This window comes from Pseudopipra pipra, chromosome 6 (assembly GCF_036250125.1).
Source record: "Pseudopipra pipra isolate bDixPip1 chromosome 6, bDixPip1.hap1, whole genome shotgun sequence".
Classification (NCBI taxonomy): domain Eukaryota; kingdom Metazoa; phylum Chordata; class Aves; order Passeriformes; family Pipridae; genus Pseudopipra; species Pseudopipra pipra.
Genome location: NC_087554.1, coordinates 37,482,666 through 37,508,948, shown reverse-complemented (window position 1 = coordinate 37,508,948; position 26,283 = coordinate 37,482,666). Strand labels below are relative to the sequence as shown.

The window sequence follows — 26,283 nt, the reverse complement described above, 5'->3', positions numbered from 1 at the left end:
ATGTTGCTGATACCTTTTTTTTTATGTAAGTAATAATTGATCAGTACATTTTTCTTTTTTTAATATAGAACTGCATATGAGTGGGTAAATCCAGCAGCCTATGGGTTAGTAGTGGTTACATCCTCAGAAGGAAGAAATCTGCCTTATGGTCGTTTAGAAGACATCCTGAGCCGTGACAGTTCAGCTCTCAATTGTCATACTAATGATGATAAGAATGCTTGGTTTGCCATTGATCTTGGCCTTTGGGTTATCCCGTCAGCTTACACATTACGCCATGCTCGAGGGTATGGACGATCTGCTCTCAGAAATTGGGTTTTCCAGGTATCTAAGGATGGACAGAACTGGACTACTTTGTATACTCATGTTGATGACTGTAGTCTCAACGAACCAGGGTATGTCAGTGTATTTTATCACTTTTCATAAAACTGGGCTCAGTTAAAAAATGTACTTGTCTATAGACTAGTTTAATTTGTCCTGTAGTTCTAATGATATGTCTATATAAAGACATGGTAGGCAATGTAAATTATCAAGGATGGGCTGGAGAATAAGTGATTTGTAAGTTCTCTGTATGGTTCACGTAATGGTATTTGTGCTTTTCCATCATTGTGAATTTTGCATTTGATTTTGACAAAATAGTAGCACTAACACTCATCCAGAGTTTGTTCCTAGTATTAACAGGTTTTATGTATCTTGTAACACATGATCAGCAATATGATTTTGCTTACTTTGGTACTAAGATTTTTTGGTTATGCTTAAAGGTCTACAGCAACGTGGCCTTTAGATCCTCCAAAAGATGAGAAACAAGGTTGGAGACATGTTAGAATAAAACAGATGGGAAAGAATGCCAGTGGGCAAACACACTACCTCTCCCTCTCTGGATTTGAACTTTATGGCACTGTGAACGGAGTATGTGAAGATCAGCTGGGTAAGAAAAAGAATGTGTATATATCTTATTTGTTCTTTTAAAATGCTAGTGAGCATACAATAGAAAAATCAACGTGAAAAAGGAGGTTAATTTTTGCAGTGGAATTTGCTTAGAAATAAGCTCAAAATTATTCCCCATTCAATACTTTTAAGTCTTTTCATTTCAATTTACATCTTTTGTAGGAAAAGCTGCTAAAGAAGCTGAAGCAAACCTGCGAAGACAGCGACGTCTGGTCCGTTCTCAGGTGTTAAAATACATGGTTCCAGGAGCTCGTGTAATCAGAGGAATTGATTGGAAATGGAGAGATCAGGATGGAAGCCCACAGGGTGAAGGCACAGTTACAGGAGAATTACATAATGGTGAGCATGAATTACCCGAATTTGTAACTGTACCATGATTAGATCATGGGGAGTGGGTATCATTAAAGTATTTCTTTTGTAATATCTTGAAGTTGATGAAATTTTAAATAGTTTGGGGAGAAGGAACTCAAATGCTACAACTTTTGTGGTCCATTTGTGAATTCCATTTTGATGCATGAAAAAAAATTCTTTCTGTACATGGAACTTTTGTAGAGCTCCGCTTAACTAAAATACAAAATTGTTATTTAGACTTGCAAAGTCTATGAAGGTGATTGATGCAAACTGATTAAGGTTTGGGCCTTCAAGATCTATAATTACCTTCTTCATTTCTTCTAGCTTAGCATTTGCAATATTTTTCTTGACTTTTGTTGTATCCTATACCTTTCCTACCTTGCAAGCTTCATTGGGATCAAGTTGTTATTTTTTTTAGTTAAAGCATGAAAAATAATTATCTTAGCAGAATAAAAACCTCCAACAGCCAGGGAAGTCAGTACTCAGGAAGCTAAGATACTGAAGAGGCTGCAGGAAAGGTGATGATCTTGTCAGCTGAACATGATTTCCACCTTTTCCCTTCTCTTCCCCCTGTTTTGAGGTATATAAGACTTGCCTTGTTTCTGAAGCATCTTCAGCCACTCTTAGGTTCATTCTTAGCCAGACTTGAAAATTTCTTCTAGTCTGTTGTCAGCTCTCAAGCATGGAGAAATGTCCAAAGTACGTCTTAAAATGTTTTGAAACTTAAATTCTTATTTAAGCTGTTCAGTTCAGCTTGTAGGGAATTTTTCCATCATCTATATGTTGTTCTTATCAGATGCAACAGTATCCATAGCTACATTCTCACTTTGAAGACTTTAGGTATTATTGGTGAGTAGTATTCTACCAAATCAGTGTTTTTGTTTCTATGTTCCAGTAAAACTTTCCCATTTAAGCACAGGTGAAATCGAGGTTCATTTATGAAATGGTGATGCCAAACCATTTTTTTCCTGTCATAGCTTTCTTTCAAATAGAATTTTGAAAATTTTGGTCGTTATTCACAAGTTTAGACAAGTTTTGAGTTGTTTTAGGGCTATAATGATGGAGCAGTATAACTTCAAGTACATAATACGTACTTAAAACTTGTTCAGATTTAAAATGGTTTGTAATTATATTTTAGAGAAAGGAACTATACAGAACAAGAACAGTTTAGATATGCTTTTACAAAATACCCTGTCAGATAAATTGTAGAAAGAAAAAAATTCAGGCTTGCTTCACAACTTTACCCTTCAAAGATTGAGTGATGGTACTCAGCTATAGCTCATGAAGAAGGAATAAAATCATATGAGAGTAACATGATCTAAGCTTGCTCATTTGGGGATGAGATGTCTGCTTATCCGATCTGAAAACTGTATCCATTTTTAAATACCTTTCCTCCGGAGTGATATTTCTAAGTAGAAAGTTGTCTGTGATCTTCTGTTGTCTAGCAGTGGTGACTGTTGGATAGTTGAAAGCACTTTCGTGCACCTGACAGTACTAAAAAGAATATTTTAGTTGAAATTAGCTCTCTTCTATTTCAATAAAAAAAATATGTGTGTACATCTGGACCTGACATTTGTTTTGAGTTTGTCTGAGGTTGCAGAAGATGATTAAGCTTTAAAGATTTTATTTTCAAAGAAAATGTGTATCAACTAAAATAGTGGTACCAAGATTTGTTGCAGTTAAGATACAATGAGAAATTTAGGGTGACTCTTATATTGTGATACATATTTAGACAAATAAAAATAAATCATTTTGCCCCCATTTCTGTTCTAGTTTGCTGAATTTTGCACACTACTCTTATTATTGCAGATCTATTATATTTAACTTAAAAATTTTGCTATTCTAAATAATCATTCAATAAAGGAATTGAAGAGTAGCATCTTTTTTGAGTGTTGTTTGGTCCCAGGATAAAGTTTGTTTCTATGAAATATATTCTCTTTGCAATCCTGAAATTTTGCTTGAAGTAGTCCTTACCTGACTGCTGTAAGACTTCTCCTATGAAAAAGGAATATTCTAGTCTGTGTAACTCACTGAACTAAAAAGCTGTGTATCAGTGAATTAATTCTTTCACTTTAATAGGGCAAGAATAAGAAATCCCAGACTAATCACTTTCAGTTTCATGACATATCTTCTGTTGGGTAAATATGCTTATCCGCAACCATCCAACTAAGAAAAATATTATAGAATGTCCTTGCAATAATTATAACTTCTTGACAGATATTAATAAGGTTGTTAGACAGATATTAATAAGGTTATAATAGATTTTAATATACATTTCTGTTATTAGAGATTCTAGTAGGTAAGGTTCCTTCCTGAAGGAAACTTTATTTTTGGCTGGATTCTGGGACCCTGAAAATAGAGGATGATCATTCTTGCCGCCTCAGTGTTGTCAACATTACAAAATACTAAATTGTTTAAATTTAAACACTTCCTTTTTAATCGGCATTAAGGGTTATTTAGTGATTTCATTAATTTCGACATGCAGCCCTTAAGAGAAGCTGATCCCACATTGTGGAGCTACTGTCTGACACGCTCCTGTCTGCTTTCTGCTGGATCTCACAAACTCCTGTCCCTTTCCAGGCTGGATTGATGTCACCTGGGATGCTGGTGGCTCTAACTCTTACCGTATGGGCGCAGAAGGAAAGTTTGACCTCAAGCTTGCACCAGGGTACGACCCTGATTCAGCGGCATCACCCAAACCTGTTTCATCCACTGTTTCAGGCACAACGCAGTCATGGAGCAGCTTGGTGAAAAACAACTGTCCAGACAAGACGACTGCTGCTGCAGGCTCTTCAAGTAGAAAAGGAAGCAGCAGTTCTGTGTGTAGCGTGGCAAGTAGCAGCGACATCAGCTTGGGTTCGACCAAAATGGAGCGGAGATCAGAAAGTGTATTGGAGCAAAATATAGTTTCAGGCACTGACGTCCATGAACCGATTGTTGTTCTGTCATCCGCTGATAGTGTGCCTCAGGCTGACATAGGGTCATCTTCCAGTGCGAGCACCAGCACCTTAACAGCGGACATGGGAAACGAAAATGCAGAGAGGAAGTTAGGTCCTGATAACTCAATACGTGCTCCTGGGGAGTCCAGTGCTATATCCATGGGAATTGTTAGCGTAAGCTCTCCTGACGTGAGTTCAGTCTCCGAACTGACTAATAAAGAAGCAGCTTCCCAACGACCTCTGAGCTCTTCAGCAAGTAACAGACTCTCAGTCAGTTCTTTGTTGGCTGCTGGGGCACCGATGAGCTCTAGTGCAAGTGTTCCCAACTTATCATCTCGGGAAACTTCTAGTCTGGAGTCCTTTGTACGAAGAGTGGCAAACATAGCACGTACCAATGCCACAAACAACATGAATTTGAGCCGGAGTAGCAGTGATAACAATACTAATACTTTGGGAAGAAATGTTGTGAGTACTGCAAGTAAGTAAGCTATTTTTATTTTTAGTTGAAGCTTTTGTTGTTTCTTTGGCTTTCGTTACACTTAAACAAGTTTGGATTCTGTTGGCCTGATAGAGAAATGAACTTAGAGCAGCCTTGACCTTGTGTGTACCTGTAAAACTCATGAAAAGCTCACAGAGTTCATGTCAGCTGAAAAGTACCTATCAAATAGAAGGTAATTTGAAATTTATACTTGTTATATATTTAGGAAGAGAGAGACAGTATGGTTTAGACCAAGAGGTTGGAAGTCTAGCAACAGTAGCTCATGTCAGGTGTTTATGCTTTCTGATCTGTGTAGATTTTGCATATTCACCTTGTACCTGTCTATTTCTGTTATTTTGCGATTTTCTTCAGGAGGCAGTTTGTGCATACTGTGAAGTCTCTGAGCATAGGAACTAAGAACACAGCAGAAAGAAAAAAGTGAACTTCAGTATAATGAAATATTAGTAGATTCCTTCATTCTATTGGGCTCAATACTGTGTATGTTTTCTAAAGATGGTATCATCGTTAAGGCTTAGATTCGGTGAACTGTTCAGGTGCATTAAATGTGAGGAACTTCATAGTTAAGTGTTTTAATTGACTGTGTACATGCTTTAACATTTGCATGTTCTGTGATTATATGTAGGATTAAGGTATTAGCAAGGGAAGCTGTAAACCTTCTTGTTGAGAGTTCACTGTTTTGAGCATGCTGCCATCAAAGTTGTTACTCTGTTCTCTGATGGTGACTGTATTTTAACTGGAGAGCTGCATTTCATGAGGTAGGCAGGTCAGAAAAGGTAAAATTACCCAAGCTAGAAAAAACCACTCAGCTTCTTGTGAAGCTTTCATGCTTTCCGAGGAATGAGAAAAGGAGGCTTAGGAGAGATCTTATTGCTCTCCACTATGTGAAAGGAGGTTGTGGTGAGGGGGTGCAGTCTCTTTTCCCAGGTAAGAAGTGACAGGGGAGGTTTAGATTACATATTAGGAAAAATTTCTTCATTGGAAGGGTGGTTAGGCATTGGAACAGGCTGCCCAGGGAGGTGGTGGAATCAGCATCCCTAGAAGTGTTCAATAGTTGTGTAGATGTGGCCCCTGGGGACATGGTTTAATGGTGAACATGGCAGTGCTGGGTTAACAGTTGGACTTGATCTTAGAGGTCTTTTCTAACCTTAACAATTCTATGATTCTAGGCTTTCTTATTTAAAAATATGGTGTTTGCTTTTAGCATTTTTAATTTTTTTTAAATACTGAATGTTCCATTTTTTGTTGGGGAGATTTATTTTTTTAATGTATTCTTACATTCATATTGCCATACTGGGGATGGGGGGGAATTGTTTGAAGCCTATATTAAAAATGTAAATAAGATATTCAAGGAAAACTTTCCAGTAATTGGTCCCTTTTTAGGCAGATAGTGCCTCTGGTTCTGAAGTAGTTTTGTGTTGGGGGAAGAGGGAAGAGAGCACCTTTGAAAAACATGGTAAAATAGTTCAGCAGCTTATTTAACAGATTTCATGAATGTTTGATGCCGTACGCTGGAAAAGTTAGAAATAAGAATAGGGCAAATTAAAAATGTAATTATTTGATTAAAATATTCATACTTTACATTATTCCTCATGTAGGAATTATTTTGTTTTATACATTTTATATTAATAGAAACTGTAAATGGTAAGTCATGCCCCAAAAAGAGATCAGAGACTAAATTGAAGGAATTTCACCATAGACCATTGTGACAAGCTTGGATTTTTAAAAATTTGTTGGGGTTTTGACCTGTTCAGGTTAAAAAACCAAACAACTCCTCCCCTCCAGAAAAAAAAAAACCAACACAAAACCCCAAAAATTCTCAAACCCCAGACAAGCCACTCAAAACACCCCACCCCTCAAAAAAACACCAACACCCACAAAGTAAAGAGTGAAATCATGATTAGTGATGTAAGCGTTTCTGGACTTGCTGTACTGGTTGCATTGAAAAACATCAGTATTTGCCAGAAGTTAAGTGGTGTCTGGGGTAGCCAGTTTCAATTTGGTCTTGAATTCAGAGCAACTGAAATGCTGATGCTTAATGGCTTTTTCTGTTTCCTGTAACGGCAAAGAGTTTACTGCTATTAATTAGTAGTAGGTGGAAGATGTGCATACTGAACAACTTATTTTCAATTTCTTCAACAACAAAAGAAAGACTCTGGTTTTTCATTTCCATGGTTTCATAACGATGAAGATAAGCTTATTAACAACTCTAGATTTAAATTTCACACTCTCCCTCATTATCATATTTTTATTTTACACTCTTCCTGCATTGTTATTTATTTGCAAAATGTTACTTACCTTCCTAAGGGGCAGGGACTGGGATGGGGGCAGTATGTGACAAAGAAGAAAAACAGAAACAATAACATTTATTTTTCATGAAAGCTACCAAATATACTTAAGAATCTTTGTACCCTTCTTCAAGGGTAGTAACCTTTGCAAACTTTAATAATAGTCTGAAATTCAGATATGGGGTTTATTTTTTAAAAACCAGTGTCTTAGTTTACATAAACTGCAATAATGGAAATGTGTACTTTAAAACTGCAAAACTTGAATTTGATAAAGTTTAGAAAAAGTAGATTGGAAAACATAAGGCTTAAATTCTAAGTACAGGTGACCCATCAAGTTTTCACATGCAAATGTGTGATTAATCTCCTTGCTTGAAGATAAGCACGTGAGAAAATGTTTTGAAGACTGGGATCTACTTGCACATCGGTATAAATTGTACTCAGTTACGTACATCACCTGAAATTCTTTCTGTTGAGTCTACAGTGAATTCAGTTTTGTTTCAGTTGTTAACTAAAATGCATTTACTGTGTTTTATTTGAATGTGCAGTAAGGTAACTTCTTAGTTGTTGCTTGCTTTTTCTGAAAATTATGTAAATAAGTGATCCAACATAAGTCAGTCACTGTGTTTCACGGTACTGTCAGTTCAGGTTTGTTGACCGTGATGATAATATATTTTAATAGTTATAGTCTAGTAGTGATGTGAAAAGAGCTCCTTTAAGAACTTTAGAAAAGTTCACAATAATCACAGGTTTCATGTTTCTACTGTTCTAAATTAACTTATATATAGTTAAGTTGTTTTCCCTGTATAGTATGACTGTATTGTTGTTTAGAGGTTAAATTACATTTTAGGCTTAAAGATAGACCACAACATTGGAGTAATAGATTTCAGAAATTCTCTTCATACATTGAAAATGAAATCAAGTAATTTCAGATTTACAGTGGGATTTGGGGATTTATTTGATAAAATTATTTATTTTTAATATACACAATGGAATAAGCTCAGAAGTGGATTACAATCTGCATTGTAAGGTGCACTTTTGCATTGGGAAACCCTTCCCTTTTATATTCTGTTGTTCTTTATGTAAAATAACACACTGATAATTTTTCAATCCCAAATATATTTTTCAACACAGGAGTCATGCATGTAAGTTGTACTCTTCAAGTCATCAAATCATTTATTTTATCTTACCATATCTTTATCTATAGCTTCTCCTCTTATGGGTGCCCAAAGTTTTCCTAATCTGACTACAACTGGTACCACATCAACAGTGACCATGTCTACATCCAGTGTTACTAGCAGCAGCAATGTAGCTACAGCAACTACAGTTTTATCTGTTGGTCAGTCGCTTAGTAATACTCTAACTACTAGCCTAACATCAACATCTAGTGAGAGCGATACAGGGCAGGAGGCAGAATATTCTTTATATGGTAAGTTTCATTTTTAAATGAACGTAAGCATTAGACTTCCCATTAATGATTTTTTCCTTTTCTTCCATTGTTGTGATTTTCTCGTGTAGTAGTTTATTTACTGAAAAGTGTTTGAAAGCTGAGCTGTTCATATGTTGCTAATTCTGTAAGGCAGTAAGTAAAATAATGTTCATGTCGTAGTATTTCCTTATGTTTTTAAGCGGTTTGTATCCCACATTATTACTATTTATGATACGCTCTATTTAGGCACTTATATATTTTCCATCATCAAATTTAATATCTAATGTAGCTTTCATATGTACTTGTCATTAAAATCAAAATGTTATTTCTTGTTGTGTTTTGTAGGCGTGCTGCATGCACGGCCTGATGTACCTTGTATTAGTCTGATTGAAAAGCATCCACCATTAGGCATATTGTACACTTAAAATAGGTTCCAGGTATCTCAGTACCATCATAGCAATTGCAAAAAATTGGAAAGAACACAAAAATTAAAATGACATGGAGAATGGAATTATATGATTTGAGGAACATCATCCAGAGTTATGTGGACACTGTACCCTAGAAACAGACTTTAGGACAGTAGTTACTTGCAGGATATGAATATTGGAAAAGAAGATTTAGATAACTAGGTCAGTAATACCTAGGAATCAAGATGATAAAATGAAGTAAAAAAAAAACCCCTGTGTTGGATATGGGAAAATACTTCCTAATGTAAAGTTTATTGGATTGCGAGATGTTTGTGAAAAAAAGGTACTTGATTTGTTTACAATTTTATTGGATTAAGATTGTATTCTCTTTTGTTGCCTTTTAAATTACTTGAAGAATATCTGGTCATTTCAATGGATACTGGAATTGAGCTGCTTGGAGGCAGTTGATTAATATATCTACATATACCATCTCCCTTTATTCTTTTAATTAAGTCTGATTTGATATTTCACTTGGGTGACAAGTCTTAAAATATATCACAAACAACTGAGCAAATAGAGTATGTTAAATTTTCTGTATGGGTGGTGGCAACAATTCATAGGGTGTTTCAGTAGTATAGGTAGTTTCTATATGTATAGAAAAATGTAAAAGTTGAAAGCTTCATCCCATCCACTTATATTGCTGTGAAATTCTTTTCTTGGGATGAAATTCCACCTCTTTGGGATGTTGTTGAAGTCTTAGTACTAGGTTGGTAAAATTGAACTTTGTCTCTGCCTTCAATTTCTTGTTACAGTAACTAATTAGCAATTGAATCTTTAAAAATATTACTCTTAAATATTTATCTTAAATGTAATTTGAGGTTTAAGACACACTGTTAGTGGAAATTACATCACTGACCTGTTTTTAAAATTAATTAGACATAGAAACAGACAGTATGCATTTGTGTACCTCTTTTTTGAGATGTTTAGTAATTTAAAATAAGTGTAATTGTGTTTGCTATAAGCAAACAAAAAAACTGATCACTCTTGATCACTATTAATTATACCAATATTAAGTGCTGCTTTTGTTAGTTATGGTCTTGAGTAGACCCATGAACGTTTTAGCTATGTGCTAAAGCCATGGACTTTTTAAATGTGCTTTTAACACATCTTTTTATCTTCTTATGCAATAAGCAAGGTTTTAGTTTTCTTACTTGTTTTAGTGAGATTTGTTTTTTCACTCTGCCCAATGCTTCTGTTCTTTAATTTTAAAAATTTTGCTTTAAAGGTTATTCTTGACTTTTGTTCTGTATGTAAATGTATATATATATGTATGTATTATAGATTTTCTCGATAGCTGCCGAGCTAGCACTCTATTGGCAGAATTAGATGATGATGAGGATCTGCCTGAACCAGATGAAGAAGATGATGAAAATGAAGATGATAACCAAGAAGATCAGGAATATGAAGAAGTTATGGTATGGTACAGTTAGCATAAGATGGTATCTTAATTGACTAGCAGATGCATTAAAAATCAACAGATTTTTTTTGGCAATAAGAAGTCCTAGCTATAATATTTCCATTAATTAAAACAATTTTATTTAGATTTTAGTTTCTTGCATATAATAAAAAAATACAAGAAAAGTGGTTTTGAGCACCAGCACACTCTGAGACCGTATAGGTCAGAATGAACATCTTAAAACCAGCCTGGGAACAAAATGACAGACAGTGGAAATGATGGATCACTAGTTCAATGGCTGATGAAATGGTAAAACTTTGTGGGTAGGCTGCTGCATTTCGTGATGATACAGTTCTAGGATGTGTTTAACTGTAGGCTTGCATGAAGCAAAAAGTTTGTTAGAGGAACTATGTCTTCTAAAAAAACTCACCAAAAAAGCAATGGGGTGGGGGCAATAGATTTTTGCTTACACTGTTGGGAGTTCTGGCCTTTCATCTGGTTGTTCTTTAGTGGAAGGGAATAACGCTTGGTCTTCTGCCACCACCACTGAAGTGATCAGCATGGATATTGCAAAATATAAGACTTCACTAATAATAATTTAATGTTTTATGTAATAAAAGTAAATATTATTTTATGGAATTACAGAAGCTTCCTGTTTGCATTTAATATGCAAAGTTTTATTCATTTGAACCAAAATATTTAGCATTTTAAATTAGTGGTTATACTCTTAATAGAAACTCTGGTACATTACTAACTATTTTGTTATTTCACCTTCTGCACAAATATACGAAATTAGGAAGAAAAAAGCTAGTGCTACTTAAATAGATCTGCAATGCAAACAGTGACATTAGTTTGTAGACTGTTGACCACTTTTCAGAAAATGTTAAACGGAGTTACTATTGTTCATGGGAAGCAGCAGAAATAGCAGAAATAGACTTTCATTGAGACTACACAGCAAGAAGCAAGTCTGGAAAAGAAAATTTTCCCTTTTTGGGCTCTATTCCCAACTATTCCCTCTGATATACCATGTAATTCTTCTCAGTGAGGAGTTCAACAGATTAAAAGCTTGTTGTAGAAAATTCATAAGCAATTTACACTTGCTAAAGCTCATTGAAAATTAGATTTTTTTTTTCCCCACCATAATAGTTCTAGTATTTTTGATTTAATGTCTGGATAAAATGTGTATATTTTATATACTAATATGTGATACACTTTGGAAAAAAAGTACTACTTGTTTTCAGAAAAACTAATGTGTTTATTTTGACACCATTGGCTTATTTGAACTTATGATATTACAAAGTTTGTGGAATACACACAATATCTACACCAAGTTTGCTCGTCTACAATACTTTGTATTTTTCCTGTGTTCTTGTGCTTCATGGAATGTTTAATTCTTTCCAGAAACTGTAAATATACCCATTGTAAGGTTAGCCCTGTTGGTTTCTCTGTGTCTGCGGTTTTGATAATTTTGGTTCCTGCTAAGGGGAACTAAAACTGTTAAGTGCCTACTTTGATTTCTTCTATGTCAGTTTTCTCTGAAAATTGGGGAAGACGTAATGAATTGACAGAATGTTGACAAAAACCACAGTGAGACTCCACAACCTCTCTGGGCAACCTGTTCCAGTGCTCAGTCACCTGCACAGTAATTAAGTTCTTCCTCATATCCAGATGGAACTTCCTGTGCATCAGTTTCTGCCCTTTGGCTCTTGTCTTATTTCTCAGTACCACCAAGAAGAGCTTGGCTACATCCTCTTGGCACCCCCCCCTTCAGATACTTGTATACATTGATGAGGTCTCCTCTCAGTCACCTCTTCTCAGGGCTGAACAGGCTCAGATATCTCAGCCTGTTCTCGTAAGAGGGATGCTCCAGTCTCTGAATCATCTTTGATTAAGCTGGACCCATTCCAGGAGTTCCCTGTCTTTCTTGTACTGAGGAGCCCAGAACTGGACACAGTATTCCAGATGTGGCCTCACCAGGGCTGAGTTGCAGTTCAGTTTATGTGACTGCTGTATTCCCTGAGTTTTAATTTTTTGTTTAAATGATTTTTTGTAGCAGAATCTAAAAAACAACTACATTTTTTTATAGGAAGAAGAGGAGTATGAAACCAAAGGAGGCCGTAGAAGAACATGGGATGATGATTATGTATTGAAACGGCAGTTTTCTGCTTTGGTTCCTGCTTTTGACCCAAGACCTGGTCGTACTAATGTCCAGCAGACAACTGACCTAGAAATCCCTCCACCGGGTATGCTGACAAGATATTCATGATGCTTAATCTGGCTTTAGGATGGAGACTCATTGTTAAGGGGCCCACTGTTCTGGGGATCCTATCACTGTTAACCAGAACAACATGCTTTTGTGGCTTTGTGGCTTTTCTCTGTTTGAGTGAGTTTCATCTACCTCCGCAGGTCCAAGCATTACTAGGGAAAAAGTAAATTAAATGCTGTGTAAAATAGGCAAACTCATGAATTTAACTCGGATCATCTCTTAAAATGATAAATAATAAAATCTCTTGATAGGATCAAGATGTGATAAATCTCTTGGTATGTCTGGTTCCACCTGCAGGGATTAAACTGTCTTAGAGCTACCCAGAATAACTTTGATTGGAGAGGGCTTGCTGAAACAGTCCAAAGCAGAGGCAAGGGGGAAGGTAATACAGTAAGGGAGCCGTCTGTGCGATCAGCAGCATAGCACCTGATCTGGCTCCTTAGTTCATTCCTGTTCATCAGTGTGGAGGTACTCAATGTGCATAACAGAAAGGAATAAATAGGCTTTAGTGTATGTGGAAATGAACTGCTGTTGATTTTGAAGAACTGAAAGGAAGCTACTGTGTGAAAGGAATAAAGCACATGCTGTGATAATATGAAAGGAGATGATAACAAGATGTAAGGATCAATAGGGATTTCAGAAATTCCAGTTAGCTTTACCCACATGAAAAAGTGCTCTGATTATAGCCCTTAGATATAGTCTGTAGTTAAAACTCAGTATCATCTCTTTGACATGTGTACAGAAAGTCTTTACACTTCGTTATTGTGCCACTTTATTGATGTTGCAGCCAACTTGCAATGCGTTATATATTTTGTATTAACGGCTTCTCAAATGATTTTTCACACGCAGGTACACCTCATTCAGAACTCTTGGAAGAGGTTGAGTGCATGCCTTCACCACGTTTAGCACTTACCTTGAAAGTTTCAGGTCTTGGAACAACTCGAGAAGTAGAACTGCCTCTAACAAACTTCCGATCTACCATCTTTTACTATGTACAGAAATTGTTACAGCTTTCCTGTAATGGCAGTGTGAAATCTGACAAACTTAGGCGTATTTGGGAGCCAACCTACACGTAAGCTCACTGGTTTATTATTCTGTGTAGAGAACACTGTGACTGATTAGGAAATGGATGCAAAACAATGTTAATTTTTTTTCTTCCTCCTCTGTAAAAAGCAATATTAGAATTAGGTGGGTTTTTTGTGTTTGTCAGTGTGTTCTTACTCGTTTTAAAACTACTGCTGTGCCTGCAAAACAAAAAAACCTCATAACCTCTAATGCTCAACTGTGATTTGTTAATATTCCAAAAGTCAAGCATTGACCAAGATAAAAAGAATTTTGTCTGTTCAGGGACCTGCTTGGAAAAATCCCATGGGGTTTACAGTCCTAGAGAAAAGATAAGTTTCTAGTTAAAAAGCATGAGAAACAGTTGTAAATATGCATATCTCCTAAGTTAATGCACAGTAAGCTACTGTATGTCTTAAAAATTTCAAAGAGGTGGTGCGTGTGTAGTGAAAAATCTAAAGTTGGTTTGGGAAATGTGCACAGTGAAGGTTGTTTGATTACTCAAACCTCACTTAAGGAAGCATAAATTAAATACTTTGCAAGCTAAATATCAACATCATGAAAATAGAGCTTAAGAACTTATTAGGGTATTCCAGATGTTCTGTGCAGCAGAGAGTGGCTGCTGTTGCTGATTTACATCATATTATCTAAATGTCACTGATGTCTAACAGGTCAATATATGACTTCATAATTTAGAGGATGCTATGAGTATGAAATATTAACTCATTGTTTTGATATCTAGAATCATGTACAGAGAAATGAAGGATTCTGATAAAGAGAAAGAAAGTGGAAAAATGGTAAGACCTATCTCTGTGCCTTTGTTTATGTTCTGTGGTTCTAACAAAAGCAAAAGAAATCCTATTGCAGTTTTTGAAATGCTACATTAAAAAAAACTAACTGTCTTCAATTACTTAAAGGATATGCGTGAGTATATTTGTAAATGCATGCTCCTTTAAAAAAATTATATAATGCATGTGAAATCTTCAAGACTTTACAATCAGGAAGAACCAACATTTGGTGGTTCCTGTTGTAGGGTTGCTGGTCAGTAGAGCATGTGGAGCAGTACCTTGGCACTGATGAATTACCAAAGAATGACTTGATAACCTACCTGCAGAAGAATGCAGACTCAGCTTTCCTGCGCCACTGGAAATTAACCGGCACTAATAAAAGTATTAGGAAAAACAGAAATTGTTCCCAGCTCATAGCTGCATACAAGGTATATGTCTGCATCCAAACTTTTTTTTATTATGAATGGCTGTGTGCTTTGTTTTGCAGCTTTAAAGATTCTTGTGGAGGGAGAGCTATGACATGGATAGGGAAGCTGAATGTTCAAAAGCCAATATCAAGTTTAGGTTTTGCTGCTCTTGGCCTTTTTATTTTAATGTCTTCTGTTAAACGTAGTTGTGTTGAAATGCATTTGAATCATGATTTGCACCATGCACAACTTGACTGTGTTAAGTTTGAACACAGTAACCATTTTGATTTTTTTAAAATCATCAACTTAGAGTGCACAGTCCTAAAGAAAGCAACACACGCAGTTTTCATTGTTAACAATTCTTTTTTTCACAGGATTTTTGTGAACATGGATCAAAATCTGGATTAAGTCAAGGAGCCATTTCTACTCTTCAAAATTCTGATATCCTTAGTTTGGCAAAAGAACAACCTCAGGCCAAAGCTGGCAGCGGACAGAACTCCTGTGGAGTAGAAGATGTTCTGCAATTACTTAGAATTTTGTATATAGTTGCCAGTGACCCTTACACAGCACGAACTTCTCAGGAAGGTAAGTTAGTTATTTTGCAGAGCTTCTGAAATATTTTAATGAAAACAAAATAAAGGAAAAATTTTCTCTTGATTATTTTTAGAAGGAGATGAGCATCCTCAGTTTAACTTTCCACCAGATGAATTCACAAGCAAAAAAATTACTACAAAGATTCTGCAACAGATTGAGGTATTACATTAATGTATTATGCACAATGTATATGTGTCATATTGTTTTTAAGCCTTTATTATTCTCTTCCTTATTTTGACTGTTTGAAATTAATAGGTTTTTTTGCCATTTTGATTTTTGAATTATTTCATACATATTTTCTTCTTTATAGTTTGGATGAGTAAATTATGTAAGAATAGACTAGTCTGAATGAAAACATACAGTTCTTTTTCATACCAAACTTTTTTTCTTGATTATATTTTGCTTATGAATAATAATTTTTTTCTGTACCAGCCACTGATGTTACAACCGTAGTGTGTGTATGTCTGCCTGATGATAATGTAAAAAAGGCAATTGATTATGTTAGGGTTCACAGACATTTCATGGTGTATATATTCTACACAAAGCTTTCCAAAATAGCATCTAGAAAACATCTTATTGGTACCAGGTCAGTTAGATACATTAAAAAGGAAATTTTAAGGTGTAGTTCTTCCAAAGAACTATGTTTTCTTTAACAAAGATTTGAAGGAAATTCTTGACTTAGCCCTTGTGTGGTTTTTGAGGTTTGGGTTTTTTTAATTACAGTTAAGTTGCCCTAATTTTTTGTTTAAAAAAAAGTTCAGGTTTTTGTGTTCTTTTATAGATTGTTCAGGCACCCTGAACATCCTTGTAGTAATAATTTCTGTAGCCTTCTTTATTTTAGAAGGGACTATAGTAATTTTTCAGTGGGGATCATCTTTACTACCACCAAGTTTCTTTGTGTCTTCTGGTATTTAGAAGGTAGTATCTAATCACTTTTGGGCAAAACTCAGGAGTAATTCTCTCTCGGTAATTGGATCCTTAGATCTCCCCAGTGTTTTGAGTAGTACATACCCCCAGATTTACTACAGCTTTCAGTGTCTATGTCAAAGCACCCTTGAGTCCTAGAAACTTTATAAACTTAGAACTGTAGAATCACAGAACACTGAATATGGCGAGTTGGAAGAGACCCATCAGGATCATTGATCCTGGCCCTGTGCAAGACACCCCAAGATTCACATCGTGTGCCTGAGAGTGTTGTCCAAACTCTTCTTGAACTCTGTCAGGCTTGGTGCTGTGATCACTTCTCTGGGGAGCCTGTTCTGGTGCCCAACCACCCTCTGGGTGAAAAACTTTCTCCTAATATCCAACCTAAATCACCCCCACTCAGCTTCATGCTGTTTCCTGTTGACTCCCTTCACTGGTCAGTACCTGCCTCTCTGCTTCCCCTCGTGGGGATGTTGTAGATTGCAATGTCTCCCCTCAGTCTCTGCTTCTCCAGGCTGAACAGACCAAGTGACCTCAGCCATTCCTCATGTAGTTTCCATGTTGATAGCATTTAAAAGGGAGGGGGGGAAAGTGTCAGTTGCTAAGGAAGAAACTTAAGCACAGACGAAAACTCTGTACTTTGGGTGTATTGGGTGTCTGTGTAGTTAGTTACAAACTTGTTGGGACCACCTGAGTCTAATATTAAAAACATTGTTGTTTTTTTTCCCCTCTGCATTAAACTACAGGAACCCTTGGCACTAGCAAGTGGAGCTTTGCCAGACTGGTGTGAGCAACTAACAAGCAAGTGTCCTTTCTTAATTCCATTTGAAACAAGACAGTTGTACTTCACATGCACAGCATTTGGAGCATCAAGGTAAAAAAAAAAAAAAAGTAAGACAGCTTCCTTTTAATAAATTGCTGATTTGCAGAAGGACCTTATCCTAATGAGACAGATTTTGCTTGCCAAATGTGAAGCATTTTGGATACTAGAAGGAAGAAGATGGAAAAGTTTAGAAAGACAAGAAATTTCATTTTTTAACTTTAGCTGAAGACTTGCTAGTGTACTTCTAGCTAGGTTATCCTATCAGGCAGTAATTTGACTGGGTTGCAGTTCATTGCATAAAGGACTGAAAAACAAAATAGAAAACATTCTGCAAATCATATAAATTAAATGGTTTTTTAAAACATACACCAAATCACAAATCCTTTTATAGTTCTTGCAATTGTTTTATGATTGTTTTGGCTAATTTACTTTTAACTCACTGAAGTCTTAAAAAAACAGAAGAAATCTAACAAAAAGATGCTATTTTGAAAGTTACTAGCTGCACAATTAACTCAGAATCCTTAATATTTTGATTACAGCAGTGATTACCTTGAGAGTATATAGGCAGTGTAAACCTTTTTGCTGGTATACCTTTATCTAATGAGAAAAAAGAATTAGTTTTTGAGGGTTTTCTTGGCTCGTTTTGCTTGTTTGTTTTCCAAACCAAGGTGTAGAGAGAGAATTGCAGAAATTACTGTTGTCTAATTCACAGTAGAAATGCCTCATAAAGACTATAAAATGAGGCATTTAAAAAGAAAGAAAAAGAAGGAGAAGAAAAGGTATTATCTTGCAAGACATCAGTTTAAATCTTTTTATTGTGTAAAAGTTTAACTTTTACAGAAAATGGTCCAGAAAAATGGACCATGTGTGTTGGGTTTTTTTTTGTTTTGTTTTGAAAAAAGGTAATATTCTAGAAAAATTGTGTTTTAAAGAGATCCCTCAGGAAACATTTACTTTGTAAGTAAAGAGCTCTTAAAATACTGGAAGTAGTTCTTAAAACTCATATTCTGTATGAACTGTGGGTGTGTACACTCCATCATGACATTTGACCATATTTGCAAAACAACCAACAGACAGTAGCTTGGTAGATAGTTTATTGCCGCATGGATGACAATACATACAAGAAATTGAAAATTTGACTTCATATAAGTATTGCTGTTAGAGGCAGCTGTTCTTCCTTCACTGATATGGGTTTATTTATGTATGATTGTGCTGGACCTTTGGTTCTGTGTTGCTCTGAGGAGTGTGTAAGTAAATAAATCTTGCTGCAGAACTTGGTCAATATTAATGGGGTGATGCGCAACTGCCTTACAATATATACTGAATAGTGTAATACTTGTCTCTAAACAGGTTTGAGCATCTGTGATTAAAAGTTCAAGATCAATAATTGTATTGTTTTCATGGGTGCTATCATCAGAAGCTGGTGCTTATATTAAAAATTATCTAGTTTTCTGACTTTATAAAATATGAAGCAGCCCATATTGGGGCATTTCAGGTATTTCTGAGATACTTCAGTTTATACTTCAAAAAAAATTAGGAGCTAATTAGTAATTAACAGGTAATATTTTATTAGTGACTACTTTCAAGTTTTCATGTTGCTGGGCATCAAAGTTTTAAACTACTTGTTTGGTTTTTTCCCAGAGCAATTGTATGGCTGCAGAACAGACGTGAAGCCACTGTTGAACGGACAAGGACCACAAGCACAGTGCGACGTGATGATCCAGGAGAATTCAGAGTTGGGCGCCTCAAACATGAAAGAGTAAAAGTTCCGCGAGGTGAATCCTTGATGGAATGGGCAGAAAATGTCATGCAGATTCATGCAGACAGAAAATCTGTTCTAGAGGTAAAGCATATCTGCCTAGCAGAGCGAGGTTAGATAGCTATTTCTAAAGTACTGGACAGGATATTTATTGAATATCCTGTTCTATAACCAACACTGAACATTTCACTAGGATTTTCTTTTATTATTAACATTCCTTATGTTTTTCTAGGTTGAGTTTTTAGGGGAGGAAGGAACAGGCCTGGGTCCTACCTTGGAATTTTATGCATTGGTTGCAGCAGAATTTCAGAGGACAGACTTGGGAGCTTGGCTTTGTGATGATGATTTTCCAGATGATGAGTCTCGTCAGGTATATTTTAATTTGTATATTAAACTGTCAGAGTTGTTTAAGTTGTTTAAGTTGTCAGATGCTTGTGTTAAGAAAAAAAAAAGGGGGAGAAGACAAATGAGCTAGATATCCAGGAAGAAAGAACACATGATCATAGAGAAGCTAGTCATCATGGTAAGAATGACCACTCTGCTCCACAGCCTGGTTTTTTACCTGTTCTCTTTTTAACAGAGTAGTAGAGTATAAGAATTTAGACTGTGCAAATACATTGTTAAAGGTGAATTTAATAATATTAGCTTTTTTTGTCTGTTAAATCAGGTTGATATTGGTGGTGGATTGAAACCGCCTGGCTACTATGTACAGAGATCATGTGGACTGTTCACAGCACCATTCCCACAAGATAGTGATGAGCTTGAAAGAATAACCAAACTCTTTCATTTCCTTGGAATTTTCTTGGCTAAATGCATTCAGGACAATAGACTTGTGGATTTACCCATTTCTAAGCCTTTTTTTAAACTCATGTGTATGGGGGACATTAAAAGTAACATGAGTAAGTTGATATACGAATCACGGGGTGACAGAGACTTGCACTGTACTGAAAGCCAGTCGGAGGCTTCTACAGAAGAAGGGCATGATTCCTTGTCAGTAGGAAGTCTGGAAGAAGACTCCAAGTCAGAATTTATTCTTGATCCACCAAAACCTAAACCACCAGCCTGGTTTAATGGAATTTTAACATGGGAAGACTTTGAATTAGTAAATCCACATAGAGCTAGGTTTCTAAAAGAAATTAAGGACCTTGCAATTAAAAGGCGTCAAATTTTAAGCAACAAAAATCTGTCAGAAGATGAAAAGAACACAAAACTACAGGAATTAATGCTGAAGAATCCATCGGGTTCGGGTCCTCCTCTTAGCATAGAGGATTTGGGGTAAGAGTTTTCATATTTATCCATAAATAAACAAACTGTGTTGTGTTAGAGACAAAAGTCAACAGATATAATGAAAAATGAAGATTTCTTAATTTTAAATAGCATCATTGCAAGGGGGAATCATTAGAGATGCAGCCATATTGGTTTGAGAATTTTCTCACTTCCTCAGTTTCCTACTCTTTAAACTTAAGTGTGGCTACACTGCAGTGTTGTAGGACTGCATGTTGCTTTAAAGGTAAACCGGCAGGGGAAATGAACCCAACTCAAAAGAGAGATGATAAGTCAGAATAACAATTTAATAAAATAATAGAATAAGTATGATTATACAGACAAACATTTGGTTTGAACCCACAAAACCCAAATGTATAACTCAGCACCCTGGGGCATGAACAGAGTGGTGTTTGTTGGGCCCCTTGAGTCCACAGTAAAAGGAGAGGGGAAAACCTGTTGGTGAGAGTGCTGTTGCAGTCCAGTCGAGAGTGGTGGTTGCAGTCTGGTTGAAAAGTGGTGGTTGCAGTATGGTTGAGAGTGGTGGTCTGCAGTCTTCCTCTGGATCCCACGAGTGGTTAATAAAGTCCCAAGACCCCAAGATTATATATCCTCCAGTTCAGGCAGGAATGCCCAGTACCTCCCTCAGGGTGGGGAGTTCCACAATGGGTGTGAGGACAGGAGCATCCTCCTATCTCACAGACCTCTTAACACCCAGGTTATGGCCTGAGGAGTCAGGCTGCTCTGGGCAGGTGGTGTAAATGGTCTATTGATAACAGTTTCTGGGAAATGGCATGGAAGGCTATAGAATACACAGTTTTGGGTTACACCCATACAGTGATGAACTGGTCCCAGCTGTTCTAACTAGGACAGACTGGGAACACAAATACTTTTAAAGACATTTGAAAAAAGTGTGATACACTAATTTCTTCGCTCTGATAACTGTTGAAATTTATCAAGTTTTTTGGAGAGCTTTTAAAGAGGATAGATTGACATTTCAGATTGTGTTCATTGTGCAGTATTTGAATCCATGTTAAAACACGTATTAACTTTTAGCAAATGTGAAAGACAAAGTGCTCGTACCTGTGTAAACCTGATGTCAGGATGTAGTCTTAAATATTTCCTTTGAAACAGCAATAGTTTTTCTACCATTAATATTCTTAGTTATTTGTTAAAATAATGTTGTGCCACAAGGATTGCATATTGTCAGAGTTCAGTAATTGCTTATGGCCTTGGAATCATAGCCTGTCCTGAGCTGGAAGGAACCACTAGGATTATCCTGCACAGGACAGCCCCAAGTGTCACACTATGTGCCTGAGAGTATCACTGAAAGGCTTCTTGAACTCTATCAGGCTTGGTGCTGTGACCACTGCCCCGGGGAGCCTGTTCCAGTGCCCAGCCACCCTCTGGGTGAAGAACCTCTTTCTGATATCCAATCTAAACTTCCCCTAACACAACTTCAGGCCGTTCTCTCAGGTCCTGTAACTGGTCACCAGAGGAGAGATCAGTGCCTGCCCCTCTCCTTCTTGAGGAAGTTGTAGGCTGCAATGAGGTCTCCCCTCAGTCTCTTCCAGGCTGAACAGACAAATGACCTCAGCCACTCCTTGTATGGCTCCCCCTTTATGCCCTTCACCATCTTCATTGCCCTCCTTTCTAATAGCTTTATATCCTTAAAGGTCTTGTGGACTTTAGCTGGGCTTGTTATGGAGAGAAAGCAAGTAGCACCGTTGAAGGGCCTAAATACCTAATATGTTAAGTGGCTCTGTAACTGTTAGTGCTGGAAATTAATGGAAATGATTTTTCTGAGTTTGTGAACTGAATTAAATGGTTTGAGTAGTTCTGAAGCTGATAGCTTCTGGATATCAAACTGACATTTTCAATGGTTATCCAGTCCAAATAAATGGTGGGTGAGTATATGCATGTGCATACCATACATTTGAAACCTGTATTATCTGTGCAGTCCATTACTACTTGTAGTTCTGTACTGTTGTATATACATGAACAGCGGTACAAAATGATCTACCAACAGTAGTTTCAAATCTAGTGAGATACTTTTGGGTGTAAGGGGTGCATGTTGTAAATCTGGTGTATTTACAAAAGTAGTAGCAGACTTGTTTGCTTTGTTTGCTAACTATCTTTGTATTTTGAAGTCTAAATTTTCAGTTTTGCCCTTCATCCAAAGTATATGGGTTTACAGCTGTGGATCTCAAACCAGGTGGTGAAGATGAGGTAAGGAAACTACCTACCTTAACAATTTAACGAGCAGTTAAATTTTTATAGTCTCAGCAGTAACTCTAATGCACAGAGAATTCTTACAGTATTTATCTATTGTCTTTCCAGACTGTAACAATGGATAATGCAGAGGAGTATGTAGATCTCATGTTTGACTTCTGCATGCATACTGGTATACAGAAACAAATGGAGGCATTCAGAGGTAATTTTAAATATAACAGAACATATATGCAGTTAGGTGGAGTAATTGGTGTTTAGAGTATGTTGGTTTAAAGTGGTGGCATCGAATGGCTTTCAAAAATAAACTTTTTAATTAAGAATGCAACAGGTAAGAAACTAATTTCAGAATACCTTGGCATTAGTTATGCCATTTTTAATCTTGAAGAGGTTCCATTTAGATTAATAAAGAAACTGTTGATTCTGGTTTGACTAAAATACAATTGAAATGCTGACATTATTTTATAAACATTATTTGGACTCATGTTTATAACTGTATCTTGTACAAATTAAAGATGGCTTCAACAGAGTCTTTCCAATGGAGAAGCTGAGTTCCTTCAGCCATGAAGAGGTTCAGATGATTCTTTGTGGAAATCAATCGCCTTCTTGGGCAGCTGAGGATATCATCAATTATACTGAACCCAAACTGGGATATACAAGAGATAGGTACTTATATTCTGAGTGATTTTAAAGTATTAGCTAAAATATAACATTAAGTGACAAAATGTGCAGAATATTCTTTAGATGAAGATGCCAAATTGGGTGGGATTGGTGGGTCCTGAAGAGCAAGTGATTGTCTAAAATGGCGTGAAATAACCACGTATGTTACAACAAATAGTTTAGAAGGTACTTGGTGGTTTTGTGATGAGAGAGAATAAGAAAATTATTAAAATGAGAACAACTAGTGGAAATGTAATGGCAGCTAACTAATACAGACTGTTAAAAATAGCATTTTAGAGTTTTTATTCTCATGTTAGGTGGTTATAACATTTTTTTCAGTTGGGTACAATTGCTACTTGGCCTTATTTCTTATTTCTCTTCAAGTGTACTATGCAAGGGACAAATGTATACTGGTGGTTGTCTATCAGGATGTGGTCTTGGTGTTTTGGGGTTTGTTAGGTTTGGGGGTTTTTTGCTGCTTGTCATGTTTGGTAGCAATAACACACAAATCACTTCTGGAACTGTGTTAGTGTAAGTCTGCTGAAGGATCCTAATAAGTCTAAGATTGTGTGGAGCAATTCTTCCATTGACCCTGCCCTGCATGCAAAGATGTAGCTGAGATTACAGCTCCCTTATACCTGAGGGAGTGTTTCAGCAGGCTGTGCTTTCTTCATGCCCTCTCTTTCCCCTCGTTCCCTGGGTTCATAGGGATGAAAGCAGCAGAGGATTTCTTGAACATCTGTTGTAGTCTGTTATATCTTTCCTACTTTTTTCACATAAGGGTCTAAAACAGGGTAGAAATGAAATGAAATATAAATTGACTTTATACTGTAGTACTGGTACAGAAAAAGTCTTCAAGATTATAGGCAGTTGGATTCTTCTCGTAGAATGTTTGAGCTCTATCTACTTCTCTACCCATTCATATGCAAGATACCCAAATAACACTCCAAGATAAGTATGTACCTACGTTCTTCTGTGTAATACTCAGCAAGGAGATTAAAGAAGTATTTTTATAGATTTTAAGCTTTTTTTATTCTTAACTTAAAACTCAGCAGGCCCTAGAATCTTATGATGTCTGCTTAAACATGACTAAAGGTTGTAATTTGAATGTCTTAAGAGAAATTAAAAAAACCCACATGCTTTCTTGTAATGTTACCAGAACTGATTATTTTGATTTATTTTAAGCCCTGGATTCCTTCGATTTGTGAGAGTCTTGTGTGGTATGTCTTCGGATGAGAGGAAGGCTTTTCTCCAGTTCACCACTGGTTGTTCAACACTCCCACCAGGAGGACTGGCCAACCTACATCCCCGGCTCACTGTTGTACGCAAGGTACGGCTTATTCAGGTCACCCTTTAAACCAGCTGGTTTGGCTTTTGAATGGAATCATTTCTATGTTAACAGTGATGATTTTTATTTTGTTTTCAGTTAATTTATGGCACTATGCTAAGCTTTCAGTACTAACCTCTGCTTCAGATCTGTTCTCTGACTTCCTATATATATATTTTGTATTTGATATATTTAATATATTTCATATATAAAATATATTCATATATTTATTTTTAAAGTGTCATTGTACAGATAAAGCAAACATATTTATAAGTTGGTCTGTAGCTTTGCTGATGCTACTGTTTCTTGACAAGTGGTGTTACATATGCAGTAAGTGCCATAAATTACAGGATTTAACAACTTTTAACTTCCATGTCGAGTGCTGCAAACAACTGCAGTAAACATTCTTTTTTTTTTTTCCTCAGGTTGATGCTACAGATGCAAGTTATCCATCTGTGAATACATGTGTGCATTACCTAAAGTTGCCTGAGTATTCTTCGGAGGAGATTATGAGAGAGCGTCTGCTGGCTGCTACCATGGAGAAAGGCTTCCATCTCAACTGAGCTGCTGGCCACAATATGGAACATGGAAGTGTTTTTTGATACTAGCGAAGCCTCTTGTGTTTGTGTGCAAAAAATATGATCTCCACGCTGTGCTCTGACGAGACTTGCCTTTTTTCACCTGTGAGGCTTTAGGAACATGTGGAATGTTTGTTAGCTGCTAATGACAAAATAAATCCCTGTAACTACACAGCCAGCAAGAAATTGGCACAGAACACTGTGTGATGCTTCAAGGGCTTGCACAACTGGAAATTAAGGTGTTTCTGTTTGACTGTTCCAAAGAACAGATCATCAGATTTTCAGTGTTCACTGATACAAATTTCTAACAGTGTATTGTGTAAAGTTTGTCATTTAATACCTTGTACACTACAGTTGCCATCACTGATCCCTGTTTTGCTGGCTTTAAGCTAACTGGTCAGAAATTTGTTTCCTTTAAAATTTAGAGTTAATGGGCATCTCCAGCCTTTTCTTTTTTAATGGTGCCTGCACTATTGGAGTATTTTAGTGGGTTTTTGCATATAATCATGCACAACCATTTTTTTTCTTCTTTTTCTTTCAAGTGGGAATATATTTTGATTTCTCAAATGCCCTGCTATAAAGATCAAATCCTTAAGTGTGTTTGTGCAGCTCAACAATAAAGCTATTAAAAAACACTGGTTCCTAGTGCAAGGCACACTTAAAGCAAGTTTTACTTTTGGTTGTATTTTCTTTGTATATTATAAACATTTATTTAACTTGTTGCAGTTTGAAGTTTAAAAAAAACCACCCAATGTGTAAGCTCAAAAGTAATCATTAAAATGTTTGCAACATATAAAACTGTCTCCTCTGAATACTTCATTAGTACTTATTAAATCTTTATACACGTTCTGGACAATGTGCCATACTTTTTTAAAGGTTTAAAAGAACTATTGATCTCACAAATTCATTGCTGTGTTCAAATCTTTTCAGAATTAGACAATGCAGCTTTCTAAGAACTAGCCTGGGAGTGATAACCCTGCATGTGGCAGGTTTTGGTGCTCTGCAGTGAACGCGTTGACCTGAGGTTATAGGTCTTCACTGCATTGGAATAAAATCTGGGTCAGATGATACAGCTGATTCAGCTTTACCTCAGATGGAGTGGCTGCCTTGGTTTCAGCATGTGGTATTTATTGGTAAAAAGTGGATTGCAGTAAGATAAAGTGACAATATGTCCTTAAAGATATTTAAGTACTTGATAACAGAAAAAAAGAAAGGCAATCGTAGTTGAATCTGTGTGGTAAGTTTTGTTCTGTGCCAGTTCTCTTTGGTAACCACCTTTTCTCGCGACGCTGCTG

General features: G+C 36.4%; 1 protein-coding gene across 10 annotated transcripts in view; it reads left to right on the top strand.

Moving 5' to 3' along the window:
* HECTD1 (HECT domain E3 ubiquitin protein ligase 1) overlaps window positions 1-25,786 on the top strand; it is a 61,746-nt gene extending 35,960 nt beyond the window's left edge. For 5 of the 10 annotated variants that reach the window (XM_064658535.1, XM_064658533.1, XM_064658534.1 and 2 more), the window contains 21 exons: window positions 69-392; window positions 759-925; window positions 1,108-1,284; window positions 3,877-4,713; window positions 8,224-8,445; window positions 10,194-10,327; window positions 12,395-12,551; window positions 13,424-13,646; window positions 14,379-14,433; window positions 14,670-14,852; window positions 15,206-15,416; window positions 15,499-15,584; window positions 17,096-17,223; window positions 18,814-19,015; window positions 19,164-19,301; window positions 19,599-20,206; window positions 22,345-22,423; window positions 22,535-22,628; window positions 22,939-23,089; window positions 24,269-24,413; window positions 24,836-25,786. In XM_064658535.1, coding sequence (XP_064514605.1) covers window positions 69-392; window positions 759-925; window positions 1,108-1,284; window positions 3,877-4,713; window positions 8,224-8,445; window positions 10,194-10,327; window positions 12,395-12,551; window positions 13,424-13,646; window positions 14,379-14,433; window positions 14,670-14,852; window positions 15,206-15,416; window positions 15,499-15,584; window positions 17,096-17,223; window positions 18,814-19,015; window positions 19,164-19,301; window positions 19,599-20,206; window positions 22,345-22,423; window positions 22,535-22,628; window positions 22,939-23,089; window positions 24,269-24,413; window positions 24,836-24,973 — 4,459 coding nt within the window. In that variant the 3' untranslated portion in view covers window positions 24,974-25,786. The remainder of the gene's footprint in view (window positions 1-68; window positions 393-758; window positions 926-1,107; window positions 1,285-3,876; window positions 4,714-8,223; window positions 8,446-10,193; window positions 10,328-12,394; window positions 12,552-13,423; window positions 13,647-14,378; window positions 14,434-14,669; window positions 14,853-15,205; window positions 15,417-15,498; window positions 15,585-17,095; window positions 17,224-18,813; window positions 19,016-19,163; window positions 19,302-19,598; window positions 20,207-22,344; window positions 22,424-22,534; window positions 22,629-22,938; window positions 23,090-24,268; window positions 24,414-24,835) is intronic. The other 5 variants (XM_064658540.1, XM_064658539.1, XM_064658536.1 and 2 more) reach the window with 3 other exon arrangements.
* The last annotated feature ends 497 nt before the right edge of the window (window positions 25,787-26,283 follow it).